At 44.7% G+C, this 10,976-nt stretch overlaps 1 protein-coding gene across 3 annotated transcripts; it reads right to left on the bottom strand.

Annotated features, from left to right (window-relative positions):
- Positions 1 to 1,043: 1,043 nt before the first annotated feature.
- Positions 1,044 to 7,489, bottom strand: LOC309365219 (uncharacterized protein). 3 transcript variants are annotated; one of them, XR_014165934.1, is made up of 5 exons: positions 7,009 to 7,489; positions 6,372 to 6,454; positions 4,486 to 4,602; positions 2,952 to 3,105; positions 1,044 to 1,306 (listed from the first exon to the last, which is right to left on the bottom strand). XR_014165934.1 is itself a non-coding variant. In XM_081903447.1 (4 exons), exons 1-4 carry the CDS (start codon positions 7,061 to 7,063, stop codon positions 1,189 to 1,191), a joined length of 444 nt encoding a protein of 147 aa, XP_081759573.1. In that variant the 5' UTR covers positions 7,064 to 7,479; the 3' UTR covers positions 1,044 to 1,188. The 3 variants fall into 3 exon arrangements, 1 of the variants encoding a protein (XP_081759573.1); XR_014165935.1 differs by lacking the exon at positions 7,009 to 7,489 and having other exon boundaries at positions 6,372 to 6,988; XM_081903447.1 differs by lacking the exon at positions 6,372 to 6,454 and having other exon boundaries at positions 7,009 to 7,479.
- Between the last annotated feature and the right edge of the window lie 3,487 nt (positions 7,490 to 10,976).

Genomic DNA, 10,976 nt, shown 5'->3' with positions numbered 1-10,976 from the left:
TTGCCTGCATGCCGAAGGCTGAGCTCAGTGCACCCAGACTTCACGCAGCTCTCCTCAAGGGCTGGGGGGGAAATAATTTTTTTCCCTTTGTTTCCCCCCAAAAAACTAGGTGCGTCCTATAGGGCAAAAAATTCGGTAATTGGTCAATTTCTAAAAGATATCGAGCATCAGAACAACCTGGCCACTACAGTGGTGCCCCGCAAGACGAACGCCTCGCAAGACGGAAAACCCGCTAGATGAAAGGGTTTTTCTGTTTTGGAGGCGCTTCGCAAAACGAATTTCCCTATGGGCTTGCTTCGCAAGACGAAAATGTTCCTGCGGGTTTTTCCCCTCCCCCCTTTTTCTAAGCACCTAAGCCGCTTATCAGCTGATCCGCTAAGCTGATAAGCCGCTAAAAGCCGCTATAGCGCTAATCCGCTAAGCTGTCAATGGGCTTGCTTCGCAAGACGAAAAAACCACTATACGAAGAGTCTCACGGAATGGATTAATTTCGTCTTGCGAGGCACCACTGTATAAGGAAATTCTGCCCTTGGTATGTTCAGTTTCCACCTCTCCATTTTGATTCTCTGGCCCCATATCTGCACAAACTTATTATCCCAAAATACAGACGTGCTTTTACAGTTGCAAGACTGGATGTTTTGCCATCTACGGTACTTGAGGGTTGATTCCAAAAGATCCCACCTGAGAAATGTCTTTGCCCCTGTGGAGATGGTAGCACCGAAACAGTGGCACACGTCCTCCTGTCCTGTACTCTCTACAAAGACCTGAGGAACGAGATCATCACCCCACTTGTACTAACCATCCCAGGGCGCTCAGTCACTGCCACAATGTCCTTTCTTCTATCAGATCAAAATGAGCAGATAGCAGCAAAGGCTGCTAGGTTCATAGCAGGGGCAATCAGAAAAAGGGCCACTAACTGACTGCTGACTGCAAACCAGGCCATTGAAGGTGACTGTTGTTGCTAAGCATTAATCAATGGCGCTAGAGGCCCTCCAAGTTTAATGGACAAGTGGATGCAAGAAACACACACACATCTAACGGCATTACGCCTATTGATTGTTTTATTAAACATTAGTTTCCTTTCATTTCTTAAGCCGAGGATGTTTTGCCTCCGAGACACGCCACTGAACTGCAGGAATCATTCTGGATTTCAGAATCACCAGTTTCTAACACCAACACAAGGCGACTTTAAATGGGGGCACTGCTGCCTTCCAAATTCTGAATTGGTCCCTTCGATGTTGTCGCAGGCGCCTCCGTGCTTTTCAGCTTTTCAAATTGGCTTATTTCTTCATTATCAAAGTTCTTCCTGTAAAGACACCAATGCGCACTGGGTTTTGTTTTTTGTTTTTTTAAAGGCAGTGAAAAGCAGCAAGATCAATAATAATAATAATAATAATAATAATAATAATAATAATAATAATAATAATAATTTATTATTTATACCCCGCCCATCGGGCTGAGTTTCCCCAGCCACTCTGGGCGGCTCCCAATCACGTGTTTAAAACAATACAGCGTTAAATATTAAAAACTTCCCTGAACAGGGCTGCCTTCAGATGTCTTTTAAAGATAGGATAGCTGCTTATTTCCTTCACATCTGAAGGGAGAGTGTTCCACAGAGTGGGCGCCACTACCGAGAAGGCCCTCTGCCTGGTTCCCTGTAACCTCACTTCTCGCAATGAGGGAACTGCCAGAAGGCCCTCAGCGCTGGATCTCAGTGTCCGGTCTGAATGATGGGGGTGGAGACGCTCCTTCAGGTATACAGGACCGAGGCCGTTTAGGGCTTTAAAAGTCCATCTTCTCCCTACACTAGCTCCCAAGCATATACCAGTTGTATACTGGTTTGTTCAGTAGGACTTTCTCTCTTTTGCCTACTTTAGTCAAGTGCCTCTGCTACGCTGTCACAGGGATCAGAGGCCGATGAACAACAAAATCCTATACAAGTCCACACAAAAGTACATCCCTGTGGCGTTTGCCCTCCTAGGTGTGTGACATCATACTGGGTTCATAAGGAAAGGGTTAACTAATTGTAAAATGACTAACCAATAGGAACCCAAGGGGAGGAGTTAGAGTTGTTAAGAAGTCAGTCTGGAGTTAGAGAAGAGACTGAGAGGATAAGTCTGTGGGTTGGGCTAGTCTGATGTGGGAGAGTGAGAGAATCGGTTAAGAGGAGTCAGTCAAACAGTTGAGATAATCAGTCAGAAGATATTAGGAAGGTATAGGCCAGTAAAGAAAGTAAAGAAACTGACAAGAATATTCTGGGAAACCATAAACTTGTTAATACTTATAAAATAAACTTGTTTATTTGCTTCAATTTTAACAACTGTCTGGACTCTGTGTGTACCCGAGAGTAACGGGTTGCTGGCAGCAGGGAAGTGAGCACAGTGGTGGCACAGGGATCAATAGACTGTTAAACGTCCGGGGACCCTGTGTGATCGCCACAAAAGGCTCCAGTCTCTTTGGGGGCATGGGTTCGAATCCCACCGCTGACACCACTTTTATCCCTGTGCTACCACTGTGCTCACTTCCCCACTGCCTTATGAACCCAGTATGATGTCACACACCTAGGAGGGCAAACACCACAATCCCATTTATTTCAGGGATTCTTACTCCTAGGTAAGTGGTTTGGGTATTGCCAGCTAAATGTGGAGGAACCATTCAACATTAGTCTCCCAGCAGCACCGAAAGGAAAGGAAGAAGAGGGCCACAGCCTGAAAACAGGAAGCTTTTGATGAAAGGCACAGTGACCCAGAAACACCATCGATAGTGCTTTGCCTTAACACACTGGGCAGGCTGGTGCTGTAGCTGCATTCTATGGTGGCAAACAAAATGGGGAGGGGGAATGGGAGGAGAACACAGAAAACTCTGGAATACAGTGAGCTGACAATGAATTTGCCTGATTACTTCATGAAAATGGAATGAACTTTTATGGCAATTCCAGAGAAAGGGGTTACCATGGACGGATCCAGGGTTTCCAATTGCAGTTGTCTTTATTAGAGCAGCAGCTAAATATGTAACGGAAATCAGTTTTGGGGTGTCTCCACTGACTTCCACATTTGTGCTTTGCATCCTCTTCGCAACCTAGCATAAGCTTCTCCAACCGCTTTTCTGGAATTGGGAAAAGAGAAAAAGAGTTTGTATTAGGGAAATTCCAAGAAAATGTTCTGCGTTATTTTAAAGATAACTTTCCAAATTTTCCTTATCTGGCAACAGCTTTTCGAAATGGCATTTTACACATGAGTAAAGCAACCAGGAGCATGACACCCAAGATGACTCAGAACCTCTCTAATTCTTTTCTAAAGATTAGTTAAAGACCTCTCCAAGGAAATAGACAATAGTTTAATGACCCTTTACTGTACTGAAAGTTTTGGTTTCACATTTAGTGAACTGACAATAATTTTTATGTTAGGAATAAAATCGGATGAGCTTAGTTGGGTGAGCACGTTGCATTGGTCACAAAAACACCTCCCCCCCCCCCCACACACACAACAAATGAAGAGAAAAATCTATATTTTTAAATTTTAATCTCTTCTTTGAGGTTCTTAGCATTAAGAAAATGTGACAAGATTTCATCTGAAATATGTTTTACATGCAACATTTATTGTGACCAACGTAACACCACAATGTGCAGCTTACTTAGCATAAATATCTTGTCATGTGTGTCATATAAACCTTCCCCCCCCCCCAAGGACTATCACAATTCCTTTCTAGAGAATGGAAGCATATTACAGTTTTACAAAAGAGACAGGAGCCTACATGAAAGGACACAAATTAACTATGGAACTGGAGGAAATGAATTGTTAGCCATCAAAGCTGCTTTGAAAAACAGCAACACCATCCAGTGTTAGTGCCAAGAAACCATAAGACTGAATATACAAAATAACCAATAACATCTTCACTGGTGATTGGTATAAAGACAATAATAAAAAAGAAGAGTTTGGACTTGATCTCCCACCTTTCACTCCCCTTAAGGAGTCTCAAAATGGCTAACAATCTCCTTTCCCTTCCTCCCCTACAACAAACACTCTGTGAGGTGAGTGAAGCTGGGAGACTTCAGAGAAGTGTGACCAGCCCAAGCAGCTGCATGTGGAGGAGCGGGGAAGCAAACCCGGTTCACCAGATCACGAGTCCACTGCTCTTAACCACTACACCACATTGGCTCTCCAGTGTGAAGAGGAATTTTATTGGGATGTGCATAATTTTGAAAACGGCCTGCCTTACCAGGTTGGCATAAAAATATTTGGTGATATCCAGGCAACTCATACTCAGTGTAGACCCACTGAAATTAAGTTCCGTGACCTCAGTGGGCGGACTCCACTGGATCTCGTCCAATGAGATAATATGTGAGGCTTGCTTTCAGTTCCAGCTCTTTGAGACAGCATAGTTCAAGGGATGCCTGGGAGCAGAATGCTGTCCCGCGTCCAACACGACCAATTCTATAAAAGGTTGGCACTTAGAGAATGCATGACCTCCAGAAAGGCTCCTTACCCCCCAAGACTTTCAGGGTGAAGCAGGCACCACCACGGACTTGGCAGAAATTTTTATATGGAATGCACGGTGACATTGGCCACATAGAGAGACACTGCCGGCAGACCAAGCCATCTGCTGTCAAAGAGACAGAGACATGTTTTATTGCAGCGTCTCCCTGCCTAAACGCATTGTTCTTACCTTGAATGCTCACCGCACCAATTTTATCTTTTTTTATAGTACTGCCTGAGGAGTACGTAGGAAGGGTTCTATATGTGTATACTCAGAAACAAGTCCTGTAGAGTTCGGTGGAGCTTGCTACCAGAATTGCAGCTTCAAACTGACCATGGAATAATGATAATAATAATATTTATTTATACATACATACATACATACATACCCCATCCATCTGGCTGGGTTGCCCCAGCCACTCTGTGCGTCTCCCAATAACAATAATAAAAAAGCAACAACTTCAAACATTAAAAACTTCCCTAAACAGGGCTGCCTTCAGATGTCTTCTAAAAGTCAGATAGTTTATTTCCTTAACCTCTGAGGGGAGGGAATTCCACAGGGTGGATGCCACTACCGAGAAGGCCCTCTGCCTGATTCCCTGTAACCTCACTTCTCGCAGTGAGGGAACCACCAGAAGGCGCTCGGAGCTGGACCTCAGTGTCCAGGCAGAACAATGGGGGTGGAGATGCTCCTTCAGGTATACTTGGCCAAGGCCGTTTAGGGCTTTAAAGGTCAGCTCCAACATTTTGAATTGTGCTCTCTTGAACTATCACCAAGGTAGAGGCACACTTTTTCCTGGGTAGATTTTCAAAAATTGTATTTCAAGAATTCAAAGCTATTGTCACCTGTAACTTTGGTGATCCCAACCTAAGGGGAGGTCTCTCCCCTGCCAAAGGGACACTGTTGATATTTTCCCATAAAAGCACATAATTGTCGTGGACTTAGATAGCAGGCATCCAGTTTGGTTGAATAAAGCTAATTGTTTCAGGATAATATTGGGCAAAACCTTTCTAATCATGCCACAATGACCTTTACTAAAACGAACCTCAGGGGGAAGAGGACATCAATGTGCCTCTGAGCACAGAGACATGTATATTTTTTTAGATTCCCACGCAATCTGCAAGCCCCTCCACCTCTTGCACACGTCACCACAACAAGTACATTGAAAGTTAATCAACATCATGCTAACAGTGAGCCGCCTTCGCCTCCATGGAGCGTAGGTCTGTAGGGGTGTAAAATGGCAGCAGTTTGCATTCCAACCCATACTCACCACAACCAGCGCTGTTTCCGTTGTACTGTGGTTTGGTTTCTGCCAAGTGCTGTGTTAGTCATCTCACTCTCCGCTATTCAAAGTAAGCTACATAAATTGTGGAACCATTTTTGCAACATACATTCATTTCAATGGCAAAGAAAATATCAAAACAATGTAAGAGAACCATCATGTGCTGTTTGCAAACATAAAAATGCAATAGTGAGAAATAATATGGATCAATACCAACAATAGAAGAATGGCAGGTGAAGATGTTGGACTTTTTGGAGCTGGCCGACCTGACTGGAAGAATCCGTGACCAGAAAGGAGACACAAGAGGATTGGAAGAAATTCAAAGGATATTTAGCTAAATGTTGTAATATAAGATAAATAGAAAATCCTTTTCCTCTTCTGACATCCCAATATGTGTGTGCTCTCCAAAGGCAGCTAACCCTTTCTCAGCTAGTTTTTTTTTTCTTCCTCCCCTGAAAACATCTATGCAGAAATTTAACATCACTCTTGCAAATTATCTTCCAAATTCAGAAAGCAGCTTGGGGGTTTGTCACTTTTTAAGAAGAGACAGGAAAGTGAAGTCTGGCAGGGAGGAGTAATAGAACATGTCACTAGCTGGCAGAAGTCAACTTACCTTTTGACAGGTCTCCTGGCATGAGGCAGAGGAAAACATAGACTACAAGTAGCCATGGCTGGAACACGACTGGCCCCCGAGCCCTGAGGAAGAGTATGTTCCCCATTTGACAGACTGAATGAAACTACTGCTCGGTGGTTGTTGTGATTGTTGTTGTTGTTTATTTTTTTATAAAATCTACACCTACACTCCAAAGATCAACATGTTCTCTTGGCGATGAGCCAAAGGATCGTAGCTGGTCTATGGAATGTAAGACCCTCCCAAGTGAAATATTGAAACATCCTCCCACTCCCTAAATCTTGGCTCTTCTGAGACTGGCAACTGCTGGTATGTATCTCTCATTTGCTTTCTTGTTTATTCATAATAGAGGACTGACTGTCCTTAATAATGGACACCAATGGCTCTGCCCCATTCTTAAAAGAAAAAGAAGGAAGGAAATCCCTATTTGGATTTTTTAAAGGGCTTGTTTTGGTAGTGCTGCAAATCATGGAGTCTGCCTTCGCCCCTCCACACACACAAAGTCTGTTGATCATTCCTTTTTGCATCTGGATGCTGCTGTTTTCATAGAATGGTAGAGTTGGAAGGGACCCCAAGGGTCATCTAGTCCAACCCCCAGCACTGCATATGTTTTTCATACCTGTATCTTGACTTCCTTCCATGACGGAACTCAACAGCTTGCCAGGCAGGTCCATCTTCAAGGAGTTTGATTTCACTGGAACTCTGCTCTGGAAAATGTCAAATCAATTCATCCAACCCTCCCTGGAAAGCATAAAACAAAAACAAATACTGGAAGTATTACTTCAAAATATAAGAGAGACAGAAAGAATTAGAGGGATAAAGTGTGGAGAAAAAGAATACAAGGTCAAAGCCTTCGCTGACAATATAGTTTTGACATTACAGGAACCACAAATCTTGACAGCCGAAGCATTAAAAGTAATTGAAGACTTTGGTTTGTTGGTAGGACTGAAAATTAACAAGAATAAAACAAAAACGATGGTAAAAAATATGAACGGGGAACAAAGGGGGGATCAGTTGCAAAGCAAAACAGAAATAACAGTGGTAAAGAAAATAAAATATTTAGGTGTCTGGCTCTCCCCGAAAAATACAAACCTATTTAAGGACAATTATAAAACAACAGGGAGGCTCATCTTCAAGGAGTTTGATCTGACTGGAACTTTGCTCTGGAAAATGTCAAATAAATTCATCCAAACCCCCCCTGGAAAGCATAAAACAAAAACAAATAGCCCCTCTTTTTCGCAGGAGTCTATTTTTGGAAGCAGGGGTTTGGGGGAGAGGTTTTGGCCCAGCGTTTGTGTGGACAGAGGGATTCCTTACTGCAAACACCGTGTAACTTAATTTTTTTAAAAAAACCTGAATTTTTATTGAAAGTTTTCAGCATATAATACAATTTAAAAAATGAATCAAAATTAAAATAGAGAAAACAAAGAGAAAACAAAGAAGGAAAAGAGAGAGTCCTGTATTAGTAGACCTTGACCCTTTTCTCGCACAAAAGGGTGTGGACCCTCCCAGCTCTCACCTGGGAGCTTCCATTGCTTCTCCCAGCCTCCCACCCTGGGAGTTCTTCCCTTCCCTGCCTCTCATGCAAGGTCCTTCGTCAGTCCTCCATGATCTTCCTGTGAGCATCCTCCTCAACTCAGAGTAGAGGACATCAGAAAACGAAATACAACTTAAACAAAAATGAAATCAACCAAAAACAAAAAGCACAAATGCTAAATATAATAAAAAGGAGAGACAGAAAGAGGCATAAGGTAAAGAGATAGAAAGGACTTCCAATTCTCCATCGGTCCATTATGTATATTCAGATTGTTCAAAGCATTCAGAACGTTCACTCCAAGACAAGGTCCAGGTATTCCTCAATCTGTTAGGCGGCGCTTCCTCAATCTTCAGTCTCCAAATTTGTTCATTTTCCTTTCCACGCAAAAGGTCCAAAAGGTGCTCTTCAATTGTTGCTATCACTAGAGACTCAGAATATTCTTCCTCTGGCCCAATTTTATCTCCAAGAAGTTCCCTTAGTAAGGTAATAATAATCCATAATTACTTACTTCTTGCATGTTCATTAGTTCATACCCTATTCCCTTCCCTTCCAGACGCATTTCCTATTGATTTCCTATCTTAATTGAGAAGAGAAAAGGTCACAGAATCGTAGAGGTGGAAAGGACCCTGAGGATCATCTAGCTCAACCTTCGGCCCTCCAGATGTTTTGGACTACAATTCCCATCACCCCTGACCACTGGTCCTGTTAGCTAGGAATCATGGGAGTTGTAGGCCAAAACATGTGGAGGGTTGCAGGTTGGGGGTACCTGATCTAGTCCAACCCCCTGCAATGCAGGAATGTGCAAATGCCCCTTAAGGGGATCACACCTGCGACCTTGGTGTTATCAGCACCACGCTCTAACCAACTGAGCTGTCCTTCCATGTTTCTATCCAAAGAACCATCCTTTTCTCACAGTGGCCTATGGGATGCCTATGGCAAGCCCCCAAGCAGGATCAGAGAGTGTTGGCTTTCTCCCTACCTGTGACTCCTAGCAAACAGGTATCCAGGGGCATACTATCTCCAACACTGAAAATGAGGACCAGCATCACCAGGGACGTGGGTGGCGCTGTGGTCTAAACCACTGAGCCTCTTGCCTACTGGAAGGTTGGTGGTTCGAATCCCTGCAACGGAGTGAGCTCCCATTCCTCTGTCCCAGCTCCTGCCAACCTAGCAGTTTGAAAGCACTCCAGTGCAAGTAGATAAATAGGTACTGCTGTGGCAGGAAGGTAAACGACATTTCCATGCACTCTGGTTTCCATCACAGTGTTCCGTTGTGCCAGAAGAGGTTTAGTCCTGCTGGTCACATGACCCAGAAAGCTGTCTGTGGACAAAAAAACGCCGGCTTCCTCGGCCTGAAAGCGAGATGAGCGCCGCAACCCCATAGTCACCTTTGACTGGACTTAACCGTCCAGGGGTCCTTTACCTCTAATTTATTATTTAAATATAAAAATACTTATATCCCATTATGTCATTAAAAAATACATCAAACCAGTTTACCGGCACAAAACATAAAACGGTACAATATAAGCCATGGAAATGCGTTTAAAACAGGCATCGGTTAACCCTTACAGAGCCACAACGTTGGTTGGGCTTACCTCCTGCTAGGAAGCAGAGGAAAAACAGGAAGCCAGTAGCCCAATCCGAGCCATGGCTAGCTTTCGGCGGTCCTCAAGTAGAAGCCCTGTCCTGTTGGCGCCAACAGAGAGAAAGCGACTTCTCATTTGTGGGCAAATTGGTTTTTATCCCGATAACAGAACACATCTATTCTCCAGAGATTAGCCCTCACTTCTGAAGGTGGGTTGAAAGGCGACGGGTGGGCCTTGAGATCACAGACAACCTTTCGAATGTTTGAATCGTAGTCGAGATCACAGCATGTGCACACAAACCGGCTGGCACACATCACTCTGGGAGTCTTGGAGCTCCCTTATCATAGAGTGGGGTGAGGGTACATTCAGTTCTCTGAACAAGATCAAATACGCTCATATTTTGTTTGCCTACATGTCCAACCTGTCCTGGATGCTATGGATGCTGGCATTGCGACATTCTGCCTTCTGATTTTGCTCTCCCCAAATCATAGAATCATAGAACTGTAGAGTTTTAAGGGACCCCCACGGGTCATCTAGGACCCTCGTACCTACGGGACCGCCTCTCCTGGTATGTCCCACAGAAGATCTTATGGTCTTCAAATAAAAACATCTTGGAGATCCCAGGCCACAGGGAGGTTAGGCTGGCCTCAACCAGAGCCAGGGCTTTTTCGGCCGTGGCCCCGATCTGGTGGAACGCTCTGTCACAAGAGACTAGGGCCCTGCGGGACTTGACATCTTTCTACAGGGCCTGAAAGACAGAGCTGTTCCACCAGGCCTTTGGCCAAGGCACAGCCTGACCCCCTCCTTTGGCAATCCTCACAGAACTCTAGCCCAATGGTTGCCATTAATTTGACTCTGAATTGATTTTAGAATGAATTGATTTTAGAATGTGTTGAATAGTGGGTAGACATGGCAGACGACACAGCGATTTCTCCAAAGCAGCTCTTTATTTTGTAAGCTGGAACAGAAAACTGAACAGCAAACAGCTCAGCCGGCCTGCTTTTATAGGCAGCCGGCTGTCAACATTGTAGCAACAACAACCCAGGGTTTCCCGCCTAAAATAACTGACGTGGACCTGAGTGAAAACTACATACACAATACTCCTGGTGGCCAGGGTGAGAACTTCAATACATAACACCATGTACCCGTATTTTTCGCCCCATAGGGTGCACCTAGTGTTTTTTTGGGGGAATAAAGGGCCTGAGCTTCCCCCGGCCCCAGCCCCCACAACAGGCAGCTCTCCGCGGGAGCCCGGAGCGAAGTCGCGCCAGGCTCCCATGGCTTGCGGAGAGCTGCGCAAAGCCCGAAGCCTGGGGTGCGCTGAGCTCAAGCCCTGGGTTTTGGGATGCAGGCTGCTATCCGCAAGCCTAGGGAGCCCGGCGGGAACTCCCATGGGCTCCCCAGGCTTGCGGATACCTTCCTGAAGCCTGGAGAGTGAGAGGGGTCGGTGAGCACCAACCCCTC

This window comes from Podarcis melisellensis (assembly GCF_964234715.1).
Source record: "Podarcis melisellensis genome assembly, chromosome: 2".
NCBI classification, from domain to species: Eukaryota; Metazoa; Chordata; class Lepidosauria; order Squamata; family Lacertidae; genus Podarcis; species Podarcis melisellensis.
Note: the sequence above shows the minus strand (reverse complement) of the source record. Positions and strands in the feature narration are given on the sequence as shown.

Bases quoted from the DNA above. Each gene is read 5' to 3' on its own strand.
- LOC309365219 (XM_081903447.1), bottom strand. From the start codon at position 7,063: ATGGACCTGCCTGGCAAGCTGTTGAGTTCCGTCATGGAAGGAAGTCAA. The intron at 3,106-4,485 runs GTAAGGAGCCTT...TCCCAATTCCAG, and splicing joins CACCCTGAAAGTCTTGGGGG to AAAAGCGGTTGGAGAAGCTT. The intron at 1,307-2,951 runs GTAACCCCTTTC...GTGTCTTTACAG, and splicing joins AAACCCTGGATCCGTCCATG to GAAGAACTTTGATAATGAAG.